Source organism: Gopherus flavomarginatus, chromosome 2, assembly GCF_025201925.1.
Source record: "Gopherus flavomarginatus isolate rGopFla2 chromosome 2, rGopFla2.mat.asm, whole genome shotgun sequence".
Lineage (NCBI taxonomy): Eukaryota > Metazoa > Chordata > Testudines > Testudinidae > Gopherus > Gopherus flavomarginatus.
The window spans coordinates 46,431,155-46,452,662 of NC_066618.1; the positions used below are offsets into that span (position 1 = coordinate 46,431,155).

Below are 21,508 nucleotides of genomic sequence, written 5' to 3' on the forward strand. Positions count from 1 at the left end.
CAACACAGCCCTCCTCCTCCCAGGGCCGACTCCAGGCACCAGTGCAACAAGCTGGTGCTTGGGGCAGCCCATGGAAGCGGGCAGCATGTCCGGGTCTTCAGCAGCAATTTGACGGCAGGTCCCTCAGTCCCTCTCGGCGAGAAGTACCAGCCGCCAAATGAAGTGGTGCGGTAGAGCAGCTGCCGAAGTGCCACCAATCATTTTTTTTTGTTTCCTTTGCTGCTTGGGGCAGCAAAAAAGTTGGAGCTGCCCCTGCCCCCCCGTAATGCAGCAGTCACCATAGCTCCTCTCAGACTGTTCCCAGCCAAACTCCCTCTGTTTGCCTCTCCTCTGTTCACTGCTCTAGTATGATTTGTTCACAGTAGGGGCTAGTCCTGTCGGACTTATAGTTCTACGAGAGAAGTAGCATGTAGGTAGATTTTGGCTAGTGAGGTTTGTTTTTCCCCATAAATTCTGACTCTCTCATAACAGGTGGCAAATTTATGTTTTCTTTCATCATAGCCCTTCTATTCCGTAGTGTAACAATGAGCTATTCACTTACACTGTTCCTCAATAAATCAGGTTCTTCAAGTGCTTGCTCATGTTGATTCATTTTCAATTTCATCCTGATTAATTTTTCCTGTACCAGGAGTTCTCAACCTTTTACATACGGGGACTTCCCCCTATGATGATCTGTCTCCCATTTCTACCTGGGATTCCGATCCATTTAACAATATGGCAAGAAAAGGGAAATCGTGACCTCCTGGTCCACAGGGTGAGAACTCTTGCCTTATAAAATTCACATGCTCTCACCATTAGACATTTATTTTTGAACAATCCCCAAATAAATACAGGAAGAGATGTTACATCTCCAACATTCCTACGTAGATTCTTGACTAAATTTGTTGTTTTGTCAGGACGAGATGTTTGTTTTATATTTATATATTCTTTAAATTATTAACCTAGAAAAAGTTGAGCTAACTTTAAAAATGTGTGGATTTTGTAAGAGGAGGTGGTGGTTAGCCCCAGAACCATTTAGTTCTCACAAGACAGACTTAAGAGATAATAATACCTGCTTCATATGCTTTGCACCTATAGATCTCAAAGAGATTTACAGAGGACGTAAATATCTCAGTTTTTACATGGATGGATATTTTTGTGGAGCTGTTCTGAAATAATGTATGGTCTAAAGTATGGGTACTCATCCCGGACTGGGGAGATGGCAACCTTTCTGTCTTTATTTACAGCTAAATGGTGAGGGTAGTTGAAAAACTTATGAAAAGGGCGCACCAACGCTTTTATATATTGTAATATACGGGCATAGGGTGAAATTGTTGTCTACTGAAGTGATGTAAACACTTATGTTGATTTTCAGTATGGCCATATCATGGAAAAAGTTAAGAATAACTGATTTGAAGTTATGAATTTGGTGACTGATGGCACTGAGACAATGGAAGCTTCTAAAGGAAAGGACTTTATATCTGGAATGTTATCTGGGAATTTAAATTTCACCCCGTGGTCTAGATAAATAATATTGGCAGGCCTGTTTGTTTAATAGCGCAGATTCATCTTTAATATATTTATTCTTTAGTTTATTAACCAAGTAAAAGTTGGTTTAACCTAAAAAGGTCTCTCTTTATGTGAGGATAAAGGTGTTATAGATGTTATGGATTTGAGAAAATATTGGAAAGAGAAACTACTTTTCTGGAGCTACTCTTTGAAGCTGACTGAAGTGAACATTAGTATGAGGCTCTGGTTAGAGTAGGCATATCTAAGAGTTTACAAATATCTTTCTGTGTTTAATATCTTTACTGTTTACCTTGAGATTTTATAAAGTAATATGTAAGGCTTCTTGGACTAGAAGGGAGAATGTTAATAGGCTGATCCACTCTGGGGGATTTTGAATATCAATTAGGGGAAGCAGAAACATAATCATGCTGCATAGTAATAGAGTTTGAAAATCCTTCTTTTTCAAATATGAAGGTTAGTATTTCTCCCTTCTTCCTACAGGGATTGTTTTGCCAGATAAATGTGGTGCAGACAGGATTTCTTTAAGGAGAGGTTTAGAACAGAGTAGGAGGCTGTATATAAAGGAACATGAATTTCGGTAATATACTCATTTTGGTTATACTTTTCCTTCCTAACAACATCAAGGCAAGATTTATCAATTTCTTTTTCACATTTCATTTGGTATAACAATAGTTTATAGTTTTGTAGTGCAACCAAAATAGGTCTTCTGGACATTAAGGCTGGGATTTTCAAAGCATCATAAGGGAGTTAGGTGCCTAATCATCATTTGGATTTGTGCACCTAGCTTCCATAGGCCTTTTTGAAAGTCCCACCTTAATTTTTTTTGTCTTCTAAAGATGCAGAATTAATTCTAAGAGGGTGATTAAGTGTCAGTATGTTTCTTCTTTAGTTTAAGGTTAGCACTTTTGTTAACTTTATGATGTGCAATTTTGTTGAAATGTTTAATGATTCCTACAAAATTTTTTTGTAGTATGGAGTGGGATTACTGGCCACACAGTACAATGTTGCCAATGTGGAGTTCTGATGATGGGTTCTGTTACTGACTTGAATTCTTTTGGTTACAGAGCATGAAGACTTTAACACTGTTTTATTACTCAGTGTCAGTTGTGTGCTCACACTAAGTAAGTAAAGCCAAGTAGTGAATCCTAGTGCACAAAGATGCAGCAGTATCCCTTAAGGGCAGGATCAATAAAATATGCATCAGTATTCTGTACTAGGGAAGCCTGCACTATGTTACCTGTCAGTCTAGTCTAATCTATCTAGTCATTCATACTGCACTTATTACCATGGTTCAGTTTGCACAAACCTGAGCCAGAGCTCAAAAAAAATTGGGGGAGGGAGGAGGAGGGGGAAGGGAGGGGTATGGTGTCCAAAAATGTGCACAGCTTTGCACAGGATTCAGTATTATTTAATATGACTTGTTGACATGGAATTTACACTTGATTTGTGTTTACAAGCCAAACTATCCCAAATCCAGTTTTGATGTATCACACATCCCCCACAGTTTGGATCCACCAACATGGGAACAATCATTGCGGTTGTTCATGATTAGAACTTACCAGAGGGCAACAATTCTGTTTCACAGCTATCTTCAAGGTTTTGCCTTTTTTTTATTATTATTATTCTTCATTCAGAGCAAAGTTCTCCATCCCAGATCACTCTGAATCAGAGATGAGACTTTCGCCTGGATCTCCCACATCCCAGACCAGAGTGTCTCTCTTTGTGATGGAAATGTCATTAAACAGATACATCTCTGCTAAACTTTCCAGCTTTTACAAAACAGCATATTTTGGTGTAATTTTATTACAATGTTCTGACCAGCTCTGTTCACAACCTCTTGTGTTGGAACCCCCTCACGTGAGGGATGGGTGTCTCGTCAGGCTCCCAGGTGCCAAGCTGGAGCATGTTGTTGTTACAACTCCATTTTTCTCATTTTTTTTCTGACCATTCTCTGTGTCCTTCCCTCCCTCCCTGCACTGCATCAAGCTTATATTTTTCTATTTCTTCAGTGCTTTCCTGTTTTGTCACTCTTTCTCCCTTTTTCCACACTCACCAGAAGGCTACATGTTGCCCATTTTGAGTGATCCACTCATGTCTCCATCGAGCTAAATGGAAAAATTACCATTGACTTCAGTGGAGCCAAGATCTCATCCCAAGACAACAGTGGATGAGCCATTAAGTGATGGGCTTGGTTTAAGACAAATTATAATGCTAATTTCTCTATTAATTTGTCATCACATTCCCATTGCTGAGATTATATCTGTTCACTTAATACATAACACATAATTAAGTCCTGGATTTTTACACCTGTTATACCTTTTTTTATATCAGATTACGGACACTGTCTCCCACTACTGTCTTCACTTCTCCGTTATCTGGCATATAATAATGGTTCTGAGTATTTGCATAGTGTGCTTCATTGAAAGGTCTAGCATTCTTTTTATCTCATTGTAATGTTACAGTTACACTAGTTTTAGTACATACTGTACAGTATGTAATGAAGATTTATATAAAAGGAGGAATTCAGAATTTTCTGTGGTGGTGTTCTATATGCCTCAGAAGAGTATTAATTTATTTATTTAATTATAGTATATGCACAGAGAACTGAAGTAGAAACTCATAACTTGCTACTTTGTGCAATTATGTACTCGCTTATTTCTCACTTCTCTATTATTCTTCTTTCTTTCCTTAACTCCTGCTCGTGTGGCTCTACTGCAGTATCAGAACAGGATACAAATAGGTGAAAAATCACCCTGCAGGTTTAAATTAATTGCTCTACTCTGTTATGCTACGAGCTACTGAGTGCCTTAGATAATGTGCTATGAATTTTCTTTAATTTAACCATAATTGGAATGGGAAGGTTCTGTAATTACTGAAGTTCTTGGTAGTTTACTAAGCTTTTTATTAGAATAGAGGAGCATAAAAATATTCAGCATTGTAGTGTTTCATATTACTACCACTCATGTGTAGCATCAGTAATTTTATGTCAGGGAATCATCACAACAAAAGTTTTCACTCTTTTATGACTTTTATAATAGTTTGCCAGTCAACAAATTCTATTTTGTGAGGTACATTTGTTGAGGAACATACTTTTTTATTACTAGAGTATTCAAATCCTATTACTTTTTATCTGGCGCAGGACATCTGAGAGTTAATTTTTTCCAAATTTCAAATAAAAATATTAAAATAATAAATCAAAATAACAAATACAGAGAGATGAATGATTCTTATGGATCCAGCTTAAGAGTTCTTCTAGTTTCTGCAGAAACTGTAAAAAGGGAGCCTTGCTCAACAGATCTGCTTCTTGAATATTTAGAAGTCTCCTTTGCTGACTAAAATACATTTTTCCTAGATTTTACTCCTGTACTACTGCAGCAGTATAGTCAACCAGGGGCTGTTCTAGCTCATGTTTCATCTACAGAATTATTAACTATGATTCAGTTGCAGAATCTTTATTGTTGGTGATGCACAAACTAGAAGAAGCCATCTTGACTTTCTAATCCTTGGGTTGATCTGTAACATGGCCTTAAAAAGCTCTGTTGACATAACTATGTTTGTTAGGGATGTGCTTTTTTTTGTCATGGAAGCTATGCCAGTAAAATCGTTAGTGTAGACACAGTTATGCTGGTATTAAGATACATTATACTAGTATAGCTTATTTTGGTTCCTAAACCAGAATAAGCTATTTCAATATAAAGTACCTTTATACTGGTATAACTGCATCTAAACTAGGAGTGTTTCACTGCTCTAACTATGTTGGTAAAAAGTCTTGAAATCCTATAGTTCCGTTTTTACCAAGTTACTTTGCTGAGGTGAGCTGCATTTTAATTCCACCCAACTGTTTTTATTGATTACATGCGCTCATTCTGGTCATGTATTTTGTTGCAACTTTAAAGAAAAATATTGTCACTGACAGTTGGATTTTCCTATTGTGTTGTCTGTTACCATGTGCATTGTTTTCAGAGTTGCCAGTAGTTATGGGACAAGGTTACTTATACAAATAAAGAACAATTCAACTAATTTTAAGTTGTTCCTGAAAACCAAAGGTTGCTTTCATTTTGTTGTTTCTGATGGTGTGATGCATTCAATACAAAAAAATTGCTGTAACTTCATGGTCCTGTGCTATGTGCAGCACTTACAGAAAATAAAGTCCCCTTTTAAAGGGTCTTTAAATTTTTAGCGAAAATCTAGGTGGTAGCATCTCATTGATTACATAATGTTGGGCAAATCTATCACAACTACTTAACACAACACAATGCCTAGCCCCTGTGTTGTGTTAAATAGTTTGGATAGATTTGAATAGGAGATCATGGCGTATTACAGCATCCCAACATTACAGTGTGTTGGTGTTTGTGATTTGAAGGTATTTATCAAGCATGTCTGTTGTTAACTGGAACACACTTTGCTCCTGTTCAGCAAATACAATGCCTAGCCCCAATGTTCTTCCTAAAATCCTGCCCTAGCCAGAAGATGTCCTTCTGCGGAGGAACCATAGGACGATAGGTCTGCTCCTTATCCCTGCACTAGTCGGGGCACTATTTACAGCTAAAACTTAGTTTGGGGGGGTGGGGGGGGTAAAGAAACATGCCATCACTATACTTGCAGAGTTTTGGTTATGTTTATGGATCTTTTAGCATGCGGACTTTCATATGAGCAGCATAGCTCTCAGCTGTCCCCAACTTTAACATGAATCTGGGCTCATTTCACTTACTATTACAAATTTTTTACATGGGAAATGTGGAGTCATGACATCAAGGTTACAGAGAATGTTTTTTGTGATAACGAAAAATAGGGCCTGATTCTTATTTACACTTAAAACCACTCTGTAACATTCTGGCAATATAACATGGCTTTAAAGCGTATGTAAAGTGGCTTTTGTGTAGATGAGAAGCAGTCCCATAATGTGTCCATTATTTAAAGTTATTTTCCCCTTCTTCTCACTTTGTTCTTTTCCCCAGATTTGGCATATGGGAGGAATGATAACGGTCATTAGTTAAAATGCTTTTCCATGTTTTTAATATAATTAAAGAAGATAATTGAATGCCTTTCTCTTTGTTGCAGAACGCTTTACACAGTACAGCTCTAAAAACCTTAGACAAGCATGGAATAAGTAAGTTGTTTTTTTTTCAATTTTACTCTGCATTCTTTGACTTTCCATCCATATGGTCTATCTCATGCTGTGACTTTACCATAGCTAATTTACAATGCTTTTTGTTTCTTTGTCATTACATAGCAAAATAGAATCACTCACTCCTGCATTTATCAGTTTTGAACTTTCTTTACATTGCCAGTGTTCAAATGAAGCCCCAGCTTCAACTATTTGACACCATTTAACCCAAATAATGTTGTGTGAAATCAAATGGAAAGATTAAAATTTGACTTCATCTGTGTCATTTGGGTGTGCCATGTACATTTCTATAACAGAAATACTCATGTGGCTCTTTGGACCATATTTTACTCTGGGGAGAATTCTGCACCAAAAAATTAAAAATGTTGCTACGCTATTTTAAAATTCTGCATATTTTATTTCTCAAAATAACACAATATAATCATGCCAGTTTCAATTATTTTGGTAATTTATTTCAAAATACCTGTCAACGAGTACGTCTGTAACAATACAGACAGCTAAAAGATTCTGGACATGGTTTTGACAAATAGATTCCTTACTAGACATATTAATACAGGAGAGATTAATCAGACTGGGACTTTTCAGTTTGGAAAAGAGACGATTTAGGATTAAGGCCTATAAAATCACAATTGGTGTGGAGAAAGTAAATAAAGAAGTATTATTTACACCTTCTCATAACACAAGAACTAGGAGTCACCAAATGAAATTAATGGGCAGCACATTTAAAACAAACAAAAGGAAGTGTTTCTTCACACAACGCACTGTCAACCTGTGGAACTCTTTGCCAGAGGATGTTGTGAAGGCCAGGACTATAACAGGTTTCACAAAAGAATTAGACCTATCTTCCATTCATTTTTCTATCAATGGCTATTAGCAGGATGGGCAGGGATGATATCCCTAGCCTGTGTTTGCCAGAGGCTGGGAGTGGGAAGCAGGGGATGGATCACTTAGTGATTGCTTGTTCTGTTCATTCCCCCTGGGGCACCTGGCATTGGCTGCTGTTGGAAGACAGGATACTGGGATAGATGGACCTTTGGTCTGACTCAGTGTGGCCATGTTCCTCACTGTCAGGGTGGTAAAGCACTGGAACAAATTGCCTTTGGAAGTTGTGGAATCTCCCTCATTGGAGGTTTCTAAGAACAGGTTAGACAAACACCTGTCAGGAATGATAGATAATCCTCCTCATAGAAGGAGACTGAACTAGATGACCTAAAGAGGTTCCTTCCACTCCTACATTTCTATGATGTCGTGTCTCCTTCCCTTCAGTATGCAAGACAATGTGAGCCACCCCTTGCTTAGGGTTTGAGGTAATGCCATGATTTAGCCCACAGAAAGATCATAACCACTGCTGTCAAGAGTTAAGGTTTGGCTGGGGCAAACCTAGGCTTTCCCAGGTAACTGCTGTCTCAATTCATGTTTTGCTACTGTTGGTAGCTATGTATCAGACAGGCAGCAAAAGCACTGTTGTGCTCCCAGAGTAGTAGCCCCACTCTGGAATGAATGGATGGGTATATATAAAACAAACTTGCCTGCATGTTTTTGGGGGCAGGACTCTGTCTTCTTGCCTGTTTTAATTGTACCTCACACAATGGGGCCCTGATCAATACTTGGGCCTTTGGACTCTGTTATGGTACAAATAATAATAATTTCATTTTAATTGAAAACATGACTCTGTGTGAGCAACATATTTTCTTCAAGCTTACTGTGTGTTGGTTTTGTTTGTTACAAAATATATTGTTTGTTTAAAATAATCCAGTGGTCTGAGAATTGATACAACATGATTCCATCACAGTCTGCTGCACATAAAACCAGTTTTCTCATTTATAAGGAACCTCTTCAAAAATATGTGCACGTTTTCTATGCACTATGAATAAAGGATTTGCAAATTTTCAGCATAAATGAGGGGATTGAAAGACTGAAAGCAACGACAATACTTGCAGTAGAATTCAGTGCTTCATGTGTCAGGCTCTAATATAATAGGAAATATTTTGTTCTCAAAATTATGTATCATTTACATTTGAAATGTGTAAAGGATTTTCTCCTTTTCTAGTGTAAATCTCTATTAGTGTTCAGTATTAGAGTGTTGCGTGATAGTACTGCTGTAGTTAAGGATGTATCAATATTTATCAAGGGTTGATAATTCAGCTATAAAATTAACATTTAAAACCCTCATAGAGTGACTCAGCCTAGAAAGTATGCCTTTATTTATAAACACGTTTTGAAGAACATGTTTTCTAATCTAAGAGAGCATTTTTTAAATAATTCTGATTTCTTTTTTTCAGTATTTTTTGCATTCATGATACCAAAATGGGCTGATTTATTTAAACCAAATTTGCAGGCTAGTCAGAATGAGGATAAGACCCTCCCAGTGTTTAAAAACTGAGCAGATGAAAATAAGGCTATACTGTTGGTAGTTTGAATATACAGATTTGTTTTGATACTGTTAACAGTTAGTTACTGTGAACCTCTTAATGGCTCTGGAGGATCAGTGTCAAAGGATGTCTAAGGCCCTGATTCTGCAAAGATTTATGCGTGTGCTTAACTTTAAGTAATGTAAGTAGTCCCATTAATTTCAGTGGAACTACTTACGTTATTTAAAATTTAATGGGTGTAGTGTGTAGGTGGCCTGTGATATACAGGAGGTCAGACTCGATAAGCTCGTGGTCTCTTCGGACCTTAAATTCTCAGACTGTAAGTCTTTGCAGGATTGGGGCCTAACTGGGAAGTATTTTTGAAAGCCTCTCAGCTCTGATACTATAAAACCACTGTACAGGATTAGGGCAGCTCCCAAAGCATGTATAATAGGAGATTGATTTAAAATACTTACCTATATTTTTAAAAAAATATTAAAACTTCTTTAAACTGACAGAAAAGCATGCCCTGTTCTTGATCTACAGCTTGTGCAAGCACATAAACACAAAAGCTGCAGTGTGAGTGCTCCTGTTTATGCTGGTCAATGTCAGGGAGGAATAGGACCATGGTGCCCCATACTTATTCCTTTCCTCCTCACGTCATATTTATATGACCCCCATTACTATACTATCTGAGCCCCTCACCATCTTTAACGTAGTTAGCCTGACAATATCCCTGTGATGCTATTCCCATTTTACCAATGAGGAAGTGAGGCACAGAGAGATTAAGCTGAGTTATCAAGTCACACAGGAAGTCTGTTCCAAGAACAGGGAATTGAACCCATGTTTCCCAAGCCTCAAGGTAACATCCCGACCACTTCCTTGTAGTCTGTGTGTGGCAGGACCACAAAGCCTGAGAGTGTGCATGGCTCAGGAGATTTCTCACCCTCCACTTTTCTTTTTCAAACTGCACAGGACTTAGGATAATGCAACCCCTTTTCTTGTTTGTATACATAAGCTGCTGATGCACAGGAGTTAAAACCTGAGTTTATAAACGTCTTTAAAAAGGCTTACATCCAAGGCTTATACAATGATTAGGGGCCTTCTTGATTTACGATTTCACGAAAATAATGAAATATGGGATTGTTCATGAAATTAACCTTCAAAAATGTTTTATTTATAAAATATGCTGCGAAACTTCTGTGATTACCACAATGCAAAAACAGCTATCGTCATAGTGGATAGTTGATTGAGAGTATCTGTCAAGTTGCATGACATATACTAAAGTGAGCACAGCAGTCATTACAGTAGATCATTGATTGAGAGTGTGTCAACATTTATAATAAGTGAGAATGACAGTCATCAGATTGAGTGAAAGGATTGTTGTTGCATATAAAGATGGCTGACATCAAAAAATATTTTCAGCTTTGGATTGTGTGGAGAATCTTGCAGACTGACGGTGGTAAATTGTTTTGTTCATCTTGCAACATGACTCTGGATTTGTTCAGAAAAAAACACAATCGATCACCATTTTCAGGCTGAATTGCATATTAAACTAAAAGATTATGCAAAGACTACAGGTCAGAACAAAAACCAAGCAACAGTGTCCACGATGTGTAAAAGAACAACTGAAAGTAATTTTGCAAAAGGAGAAGCTACAATGGAACTAGTGGATGCCTGTCACTGCTGCCAACATACCGTTAGAAAAAATAGATAATCCAAAACTAAGTAAGTACTTTAAAAAGCATGTACAAAATGCTGGCAGTTTCCCATGTGCAAACAAACTTGTACAACTTTAAGCATTATACTTTATTTTTATTTATTTAGCAGACTCCCTTGTCCAAGGTGATTAGAAAGGTAACAGTAGTACAGTACAATATTTGTTGTATATATACTGTCTGAACACATCCACAAAATTTGCTATTTATGCTGTGACCAACCCATGAAAAATGTGTGATTTCTCGATGATTTAAGTAGACCGCTAATAATGACAGTCAATGAATTTCAGTGAGGACAGTCCACTAAGAAGAATGGCATTCTGCTTACAAACTTTCACAGTATCCCCAGGTGTGAGGCAGGCTCTTCTACAGAAAATAAAGGCAAGAAAAGAGAAAACATTATAGATAATATTGTGATAGTGGTGGTAATCAATCACACATTAGTTACTCCAACCACAAGAGACACAAATCTCAAAGCCATAGTAAGAAAGATAGAGCAATGACTGACATGGCTTGATATCTACCTAACCAGTTTAGCTGGAAAACAGCTGCTCAAAATAAAGCAATATGTAATAAATAACGTTTTAAAAATATTGACTAGAACCAATGGAAAATCATACCAGAGCCAAGAATATCAGAGTTCTTGGACTACTCAAAGGGCGGAGAAGATAAACCCAACAGGCTTATTATGCAAAAAATCAGATCCTTGAAGCTCTTAAGCTAGATGTAACAATAGACCTGTTTTACTTTTGAAAGGTCTTTTGGAGAAACAAAGTAGTAACATGAATGAGTAGTTTGGTTAAGGTGTCCAATTACAGAGATAGAGAACATGGTACTTAGGGAATCATACACATGGTACTTAAAATGCAAGATGGGCATTAGAAAATGACTCTGAGCTCTGCAGTTCCTCTGCTGGGGTTTTCAAGAGTCAAAAGGCAGTCTGGCAGCCAACTCACATTATTGAATTCCACCTGCACTGCACATGTTACTCTACTGGGGGACCAATTACAAGATGAGTCTCCTCAACTCATTTAAAACATTTTGTTTTATAAGTATAGAGGGAGCTGAACTGTGTTTTATCTTTCGTCCTGCACTGTTCAGTTCAGGTATGTCTGCACTGTGCCTTCAGAAAACATTGTAAAACTCACTGTTTCAGATTACAATAGCTTTCCCACAACAGTAAACCCTTACAGGGTAATTAGGAGAGAGAGCTAATTGTCTCTGTATATTTCAAAGAAGGATCTGTAAGGTGCTCCCACACTATGGTGATGAGGAACAATGTAGATAGTCCCCTGCATATCTGTTCTTTCCCATCATATTAAAATTAATATAACTAATTCGCTAACGTGATAGAATTTAGTATATGGCACCTTAGCCTCACAGCACAGGTCAACTGCGGGACATTTCTGCTTCAAACAAGATCTTTTATAATGGCAGGGGCTGAAGCCTTCCATGCTTATATCTGGCAAAGTTTAAGGGTAGGACTCAACGGGCAGATTCTCACATTTTTAAAACATTAGTCAGTGAAAACCTTCTCAAGAAGCAAGGGTGAGGGACCAAAAAAAGATTCAAAAGCCAAATGTTGAATATATGGAATTTTCAGACTTGAATAGTTAAGTTTACAGTTCAAAATGGTTTTTAGAAAAACGTATTCCCTAATGGGCTATTTAGTTTAAAAGACAAAATGTGATTACTTCTTGACTTTTGTGCAATATTCATCTTATTAAAATCTGCAGCCACCACTTTTTTTTAATTATTCAAGCTCTTAAGCATATAAGCATGGGCAGTTTATTTTGTTATCACAGGTAAAAGTCTCTTTCTTTGGGTACCAATTTATTGGCTCAGTCCATGTGACGGTGAGTTAAAGCTGAATCTGAGCTAAGGATCCAGTGTGCTTTTCCTGGGATGGAATATATGTGTTAGAAAAAACTGCTTTATATAAATAAGTATATCCCTTCTGCAAATCTATTGAGGTAGTCCTGTCAGCTATCAGTAGGGAGTAAGCATGATGGTTTCTATGGGGGGAAATAACTTCAACAGACTTTGGAAAATGTTCTTTATTGGAGACACATGACTCTGTTGATATCATTTGTTGGCTTGCTTCTTTTGCGGTGTTGGTATGTTGTAAATGTGTTTTTGTTTTTTTTTTTATTTCTGTAAAATTCAATAAAAAGTTATTTATTAAATTCTGCTGTTTAACTTCTTGGTTGATAAAGGGCTTGTCCATGAGGAACAATCCATAACCTGTGTAGTGATTGGAAGTGTCTTATTACCTACACCAGATATTAGTACCGTCTGAGTCAAGGAATGATGATCATTAATTGTATGACAAAAAAGGGCAAATTGTATTTTTTTAAAAATAAATTCTGTTATGCTTGATGTCACTAAAGTTCACTCTTTACAATGCTACCATACTATAGGTGTTTACTGTTAACATTTCAGTGCACAGTGCTTATGTGACCTGTAGTAATGTTTGGGGTATGTCAAAAACATTAGAAAAATGCTGTCAGCACTAGGAGGAGCACTTGTGTTGACACAGCATATGTCAAAGATAAGTAACCATAATTTTTGTCATAATAGCTTTTATATCATTATTTTGGCATTAAATCCTTTTTTGTTCAGGCTTTAACCAATTTTTGTCAATTCAGTTTCATACGTTTTTCATAAATTAATGGATTAGATCTTATTTTTATATAGACTAAGGCTTCTTTACATTGCTCTGACAGTGTAAAAGGAACCCACGTCGGATGCTTTTTACATCATTTTGCCAGTGTAAAGGGGCCTGAGTGCAAATGAGAATCAGACCCATTACATCCACAGCCCAACTCTGCAGCATCAGAGATCTACAGTTGGAAAGCACTGTATAAATACGTGGTGGTGGTAATGGTGTTATGAATTATATTATATTATATAAAAATAAGTGACTGATAAGACCTATTTAGATTCTATAACAGATCCCTTGTGCCAAAGCTTACAGTTTATTTTGAGGACTTCCTCCATTCTAATTCTAAATGTCTCAAGTGATGAGACATTTATCACTTCTTTTAGGGAGATTATTCCACAATCTGACAGTGAGGTCTCTTAGAAAATATATATCTATCTATATATCTATATATATATATATATATATATATATCATGATATTCAACCACAATTTCACTTTGCTCTTTTATCTTATTATTCCTAGTTATACCCCCTTACGCTACCTTTAACTATTCCTTCCCCTTGCGATATTCACACACTTTAGGTAATGAAGACCACTATGGTATACCTCCTTGGTCATCATTTAACCAGAAGTATTTCTCCACTTTTTAAAAACTACTTTCTAGTATTAATAACTTAAATGCAATTGTATCAATACTATCTTCTACCTATCCAGCTCAAGTATCCAGGGTAGCCATGTTAGTCTGTAGCCACAAAAACAAGGAGTCCAGTGGCATCTTAAAGACTAACATTTATTTGGGCATAAGATTTCTTGGGTTAAAAAAAACCCACTCCTTCAGTTCACTCTCTGTTATTAGGCTAGATTCTGTGAGTATTAGTGCTCTCCTAGTATCTCCATTCCACTGAATATCTGGGTTTGAGATTATTTATGCATAGATGTAGTTGTCTGCAGTTTCCATGCTGAATCCTTCTCATATGTTTTCTTCCCATAAATATCATTTTTATAAATCCCTTTGTATTAATTCTCTGTCTTCACTGGTATTTGCAACACCTCCTAATTTAGTATCTGTGAAATGAATTATTGTGCTGTTTATTAATGATCTGGACTAAGGGATAAAGATGTTAAATACAACTGGGGCTAACACTAATCCCTGTGGCACACAGCTGGATGCTTCCCCTCCAACTCTGTACATGGCCAATTATCATTACCCTTTGTTTATGGCCTGTCAGCCAGTTTTCAGTCCATGTGACAGTGCTTATATCCAAGATAATGTGAATTTATCTTTAGAGCAAGGTGTTGTGAGACACTGATTCAAATGCTTAAAGTTCAGATATATTACATCTACTACATTATGCTGATCCATGAATATTTAATTTAAGTCCATTTTCAAAATTGATCAAATTGTCTAATATGTTTTGCTTTTTTGTTTGTCATTTATTTATTGCTTATCGTTTTTTTCTTGTCATCCACTTACAATTTTTTTCTCTTAATGTTGATTCCAGTTATTTTACTAAGGTTTGAAATTAGAATTGCCAGAAAAAAATTGCCAGGATTGCCCTCACTTTTTCACTCTGAATTTGCTTTTCTACCAAAATCCTGTTATGATCAAGTCCTTCATGACTTTTGAAAAGTGCTTAGCATTAGTTTGGTGAATCCATTAAGTAATTCCTTGAGGCCTTGATGTGAATATCGCACAGATTTGTTGGTTAGTATTTACTGTGACAAAGTTCTGTCCTCGACTCCGTGGATCCTGCGTTTCCTGGTGGAGTTTTACTAGCCTCAGAAGCTCCCTGTGACCCTCCACATAGCCCTTCTCTCTCTAGAGGCAAGGGTTGCAGCTTACTGAGCCATTTTCATCATAAGCCACCAATGGAGATGAGGAGAAGCAATCCTCCCTCACACAGTCTCTGTTGTCTCCCAGTCTCAGTGATTAATCAGGGAGGAGAGAGGGGAGCCAGAGCCCGCCGTCTACTCCGGGCTCCAGCCCAGGGACCCCGAAATTAGCAGCTTTGGTAGCTGACTTTTCAAAAATAGGACATGTACAATTCCCTGGGCCACTTCCCCACAGCAGCCCCCCACTCAATATCTCCTTCACCGTTATCTCGGGGCCTCCTTCCTTACATCTGATATGGATTTATACTGCTTTGTTCCTGCAGCAGTGCAGCTCCCTCCTATAGCTCCTAACACCTGCACCTCACTGACTAACTGGAAGGCTTTTAACTAGTTCCAGCCAGCCCTTGATTGGCTTCAGGTGTCCCAATCAATGTAGTTATCTCCACTGTCTTCTAGAAGGATCTTAATTGGCCCCAGGTGTCTTGATTAACCTGGAGCAACTGCCATTTGGTTACTATGGTACCAGGGATTTGTTTAGCCTAGGGCTAACATACCTGTTCCTCACTACTTTACTGTAGCCATCTAGCCTTGCCCCATCATATTATTCAATGTTTTCAGTTGTGAATTTTCCAACACATGCTCTTTAATAATGTTTTTCATTACTTTCTTATTGACTCTACTTCTTTTCTTTACTTTTCAAATATGTTAATCTAAAGAGTCTTTTAAAGCTACATCAGTTGTTCCTACCACCTTCTATTCTTCCGCTTCATATGGTGATATTATACCAATTTCCCAAAGTAATGCTTTTTTTTTTTTGTGGTGTGTTGCTTGAGTATTTTTGTTGTCTAAGAAATTGTTTCCTCTTTTGAATTCAAGTTGTTAATTGTCACTATCACCAAACTTTCCTATTACTCTTTTCTCACATTCTTAATTAAGTCCTCTTTTTTTAAAGGCAAAATCCAGGATGGCTTCTGCACTGGCTAAAAACTCTCCTTTCTAGATCATGAATTTGTCTACAACATTCTGTCTCTTTGAGATATATTTAGATGCACTTGTTTGAGCAATTCATGTCCCCCTATGAGCACAGGCTGGGCTGTGGTTTAGAAAGCTGTCATATTTCATTTTGTGTGGACAACAAGGCCAAGATTTTAAAAAATGACTACCAAAAATTAGCCACCTGAAAAAAGGTAGGTTGATTTTCCAAAGTGCGGAGCATCCAGCAGCCCCTATTGTTGTCATTGGGATGGGATTTATATTTTCTTTTGCCCACCATAGTATATCCTAGAACAATTTTCTTGAACTCCCATGTTTTTGTTTCTCATCTTTACTTATCACCTCATCATTGGATATCAACTTGGAAGGGAGTAGTATCAGTGCAGTCAGCTAATAAACAACCTTGCAGACAAGTATGATCATCTCTGTAACTAGGATGAGGTCAGTCTGAAAAGCCTCATGATTTTGCAGTTATGTCAGCCAAAGATTTGAGGGCAATCACTAGCTTTTGGAGGTAGTGTCATGCACCATAACAATCAAAGGCTTTGGAGTGCTTGACCACATCAAAGCGCAGCTTGGCCTTTGACAAATATTTATAACTGATCTTTATGATAGTTTGATCAGGGTTCTTCAGTCTTCTTTTGACTGCCAGTTTTCATAAAATGAAATGACCCTTAAACTGCCACTTTTTCCTCATTTAGCCTCTCTATTCCAGAAGCTCTTGTGATCATATCCCAAGAATCTTTTGCAATTCATGCCAAAAAAGAAAAAAAAATGTAGATTTCTTTTTCTGCCTCCACATTTCTGGCTATTGCTCCTTCAAGCCTTAACTTCCTAGGTCTCTGAGTGCTGTGGCATAGGACTTATGGCAATAAATTAATGCCGCTTAAAGCAAGGGAACAGAGTTTTTGTTTTCTCATGCAGTTCTTTAAAATCAGTGATATGTTAAAAATGGCATTGTACATCATTAATGTAAAACTGTGGTCTATTTCAAACTTTGAAACACATGTTTTAGATTCACAGTTTTGCTAAATAGATTAAATGAAGCCTTCAGACAAATCATTCTTAGAAAGTGCAAACATATAGTTTGAAAGCTTAGAAGAGATGTTGCCTGTGGATAGATTAGTTGCTCTAAACCCAGGTATGTATGTTCAGTGTCCACTTGACCTGGCTGTCAAAGTGGGCAGACATAAGGTGGTAATTCTTGCCATTGCCTTAAAACTGGAGGATATATTATGTATCTTCAGGAATACTCTGTGAATAAAGAGACTCGGTGTTGCATTGGTGCACCTGTTATCGCTGGAGGGCAGAGAGGCAAGTGATTCCAAAGGGAACTGACCTTTTTCTTTTAGGCATTGAGTCAATTCCATATCCTAAGGCATAAATTCTGTGTTAAAATTATTATATTCCTCCTGGTATTGGTCTTAACAGTAGATTTCACTTTGGCTCTTAATGGAAAGCCCATAAAATTCTTTTAAAAATTAAGCCTTTGTAGGGAAAAAATTGTCTAATTTTGAAAGGAGTTACTAGGTCAGTTAAGTAGTTCTTTGATCACAATAAATTTTCTGATTAAAATTTAGAATAAAATGCTTTAGCAGAATATCTATCTAATGAGTTGCCAATCAAACCATTGATACATAAATGGCATTATCAGTAAGTGAATAAAAATGTTAATTCACAAAAAGTTCTGCTGCATTATTATAAACAGTTATAAATAGTACAACGTATCCACTGTCTGCTAGTATCTCAGCAGCGTTTACTCCCACAAGACTTGATTTACAAACAGTGCCAAATAAGAACTTTTCTTTAAATTATTCACATTTCATAATAATTGATCTTTCAGAGTTCCAGCACTGGAGAATATTTGACCATAAATTCAATGAAATCAGCCTCCTTCTTTGTGATGTTCGTCCAGTTAAATCCTTCAGTGAATAAGCCAATAAAGATGCCAGCTGTGTTTGTTAATGGCTGCTGTTGTATGTGAGCAGGTTTGAAATAAAAATAAAGAAAATTTCTAATTTTTCAGATTCGATGTGTAAATCCTTAATCCGACTGTAGACTTTTTATTTAAAAAAATTGAAAACAGACGAATGTACCCTTAAAATATTCTTGCAAATCCAGTGCTTGCTTTTGTTTGGATACCTAGAATCAGACTTGAACTATTGTTGAGGTCATGACCTGAGCTGACAAAAGCTAGGGCGATCAGTGTAAAAACTTCTCTCTCATGATGATATGACTTAAGAAGGGCCTGTCATTTCAGTCTTCCCTTTGAGTTGCCTCCTTTAGTCATATTGTATCATAGCTTTAAACCTCTGTTTTCTCTATTAGTGGTGGTACTTCGAGAGTGCCCCAGTTTTACCAGCCTCAAGCACCCCAACATCATGAATTAGGTCCAAAAATATCATGAAGTTTGGCTTAAACATCATGAGATTTTTAATAAGTAATAATTTGAGGATTCTTTTTATTTGCCATGTTTTCAAGCCTCTAGGGTACAACTCAAGTCACATTTTAAAGCTTTATTCTGCAACCATGAGGGATAGAAACTTTTTTTTTAAATGAAAGTTGAGATTTTCATCTAATCACTTGTTTCCAGGAGCTGGGGCTTGAAGAAAAACATCCAAGGTGAAAACCTGGCCCCCACTGAATTGAATTGCAAAACTCCCATTGTCTTCAGTGGGGCTAAGATTTCACCTCAAATATTATTAAACTCACAATAAAATTGTGAGAGTTAACAACACTTCAAATGTTAATGTCAGCACTTTCCTTTATTTATTAACCCATTTGCCTATGATGTTTATTTTTTCCCCCATGAAGTGCCAAGCACCCACAGCCCTCATTGACTTCAGCTAGAGTTATGGGTGCTCAACAGTTCTGAAAAACAGGTCCCAGGATGGTCATCTGTTTGGAGCAGGGCATGGTTCTGGTGTGATCTCTCTGTTTTATCTAATATGTCGATCACAGTAGTACATAGATGCCAACTCCCGCAGCATATTCTGGAAAAGGAAATAGGATTCTTACATCCTGGATCTCTCTGTGTTATCAAATATATATGCAGCTAAAATATTTAAAAAAAGGTTTCTGTAGCACTAGAATTAGAGCAGAAATGTCCATCAAGACAAATTTTCGGGTTTACTCTGCTGTTTAATAGGTGCTGTATAGGACTGTGGTGTAACACATTTGCAAGATCCTGTGACAAGACCAAAACTTCTCTCAAAGATCTTTGAATTGTACAGGAAAATTTCAGTCCAAAGAAATCTGCAGTATCCCACATAAGGATTTCTTACCTTACTTGTTTAAATTCAAAATGATCCACAAAGGAGACCCACGTTGTCGCATACTGGTGCAGAATGCTGAGAGTTTTTAATGCAAATCAGTGGAAATTTGCAGCAGGGAGCGGGTGATCCCATAAGCAGGATCAAGCTTTTATTTTGTACTATCAATAACGCGGAGATGGTTTTCCTGCTTAGTGACATCTATTGTGGGAAGGCAGCCCACAGGCTGTCTTCCACAGCAGCACAGCTCTTCTTACAACCATGCCGTTACCTTGCACCTGTGTTTTCCAAAGTGTTCTCACAACCTGCCTGCATGCAGAATGAGACACCAGTATTACCATTATTTATATTACAGTAGTGAGATTGGGGCCACATTGTGCTAGGCACAGAGCGAGCTAACATAATGAGAGAGAGTCCCTGCCCCAAAGAGTTCTGAGTTTAAATAGATGGCTGACCAAGGCACAGAGAGACTGAGACATCCCCAAAGTTAGAGTCCTGTGCAGATACAAAATTTGTATCCGTGACCCGCAAACGTGGCTCCTGGATATAAAGCAGATATCTGCAGATTTGCCGGGCTCTACTCAAAGTCACACAGCAGGCCAGCAGTAGAGCTGGTTGTAGAAGCCACACCTCCTCATTCCGAGTTCAGTGGCCTATCCACTGGACTACACAGCCTAGCTTTATGGTGGCAATGCAGACAGTGCCACTGGGTCAGCCTTTTCCCCAGTTTGCAGTGTTAGTTTTCATAAGCCTGCCTTTACTGGTACCATGACGTAGCCTTGCAACTGTTCAAAATAGAGAGATCAGAACTTTGGTATGAAAACAACAACAAAGAAGTTGGTGGGAAATAAGCAGAATAAGCAGAGCACTGATCATTGTGATTTCCCTGTAAAACCGATTGTTGCGAGAGCAGAGTTAGCAGTACCGCCATGCTGCTGGATGTGGGATCTGTGCCCGTGCCACAAACTGTAATGGCCCACTTATAGCCATGATTTTAATAATCATGCCTAACCATGGTGACTGTGCAAGCTGTATAAATGGGAATGCTGTGGTAGCAGCAGAAATGGACACTGAAACATCATTTACAGAGTAGTACATCCACCCACACTCACCAAGTTAAGTATTTTGGTGGATAACTAATTGCTAACAGATATGGGCACTTGCACTACATCCTTACTCTCACTTTTTTACTTACTGCTTACTTGCGATTCCCAGGGAAGTCCTCACTTTTCCTCCTTTTCTATCATTGTTAACATCACTATCCTCCATCACTCAGGCGTCTATCTTGGGTTATTTTAAACTCTGCCCTCTTCTTGTCCCACACATCCAGGCTGCATTTAAATCCTGCAGCTTCTTCCTTCTCAGCATCAATTCTCTTCTTTCCATCCCCACACCAAATCTCCCGTTCGAGCCCTCAGTAGATCTCACTTCGATTACTGCAGTATTTTCCTCACTGGCCTCCCAAGCATGCACATTGCATCCCTCCAACCATACAAAATGCAGTTACTGAACTCCACTTCTTTCTGTTAATCTGATCATGTAACTTTCCTACATCGAGCTCCTAGACCCCATCACATTTAAGCATTGCATCACTGCATTCAAAGTTCTGCATAACTCTGCCCCTTCCTACTTAGCCTCCATTGTCAAGTTTTGAATTGCCTCTCACCACCTCTGTTCTGCCCATGCTCTCAAGCGTTTCAGCTTCTCCCACAGTCACCTCTGTTCCTTCTCCCCTGTAGCCTCCAGTGCATGGGACTGCTTCTGTGAGCTCATCCACACGACCCCTTTTGAACACTCACATCTTTCATACTGCTTTCAGTGAATCAAGTTGACTTGTGTATAAATTATGTATATTTGTATACTGTTCACAGTCCTTTATTCTCCTAACCTCTCTCCACTTGTCTGTCCTTCCAGCTGTGGCTGTCTTCCTTAATGGTTTGAAAAGCATCTACCAGTTGGGCAACTAGATTTTCAAAAGTGCCCCACACCCAGCAATTCCCATTGTGACTCGTACAGCCAGATTTACAAGGAGCTCAGTT

At 37.8% G+C, this 21,508-nt stretch overlaps 1 protein-coding gene across 8 annotated transcripts in view; it reads left to right on the forward strand.

Moving 5' to 3' along the window:
* Positions 1–21,508, forward strand: part of CDK14 (cyclin dependent kinase 14) — a 538,670-nt gene that overhangs the window by 406,153 nt on the left and 111,009 nt on the right. For all 8 annotated transcript variants that reach the window (XM_050939609.1, XM_050939614.1, XM_050939613.1 and 5 more), the window contains one exon: positions 6,571–6,619. In XM_050939609.1, coding sequence (XP_050795566.1) covers positions 6,571–6,619 — 49 coding nt within the window. The remainder of the gene's footprint in view (positions 1–6,570; positions 6,620–21,508) is intronic.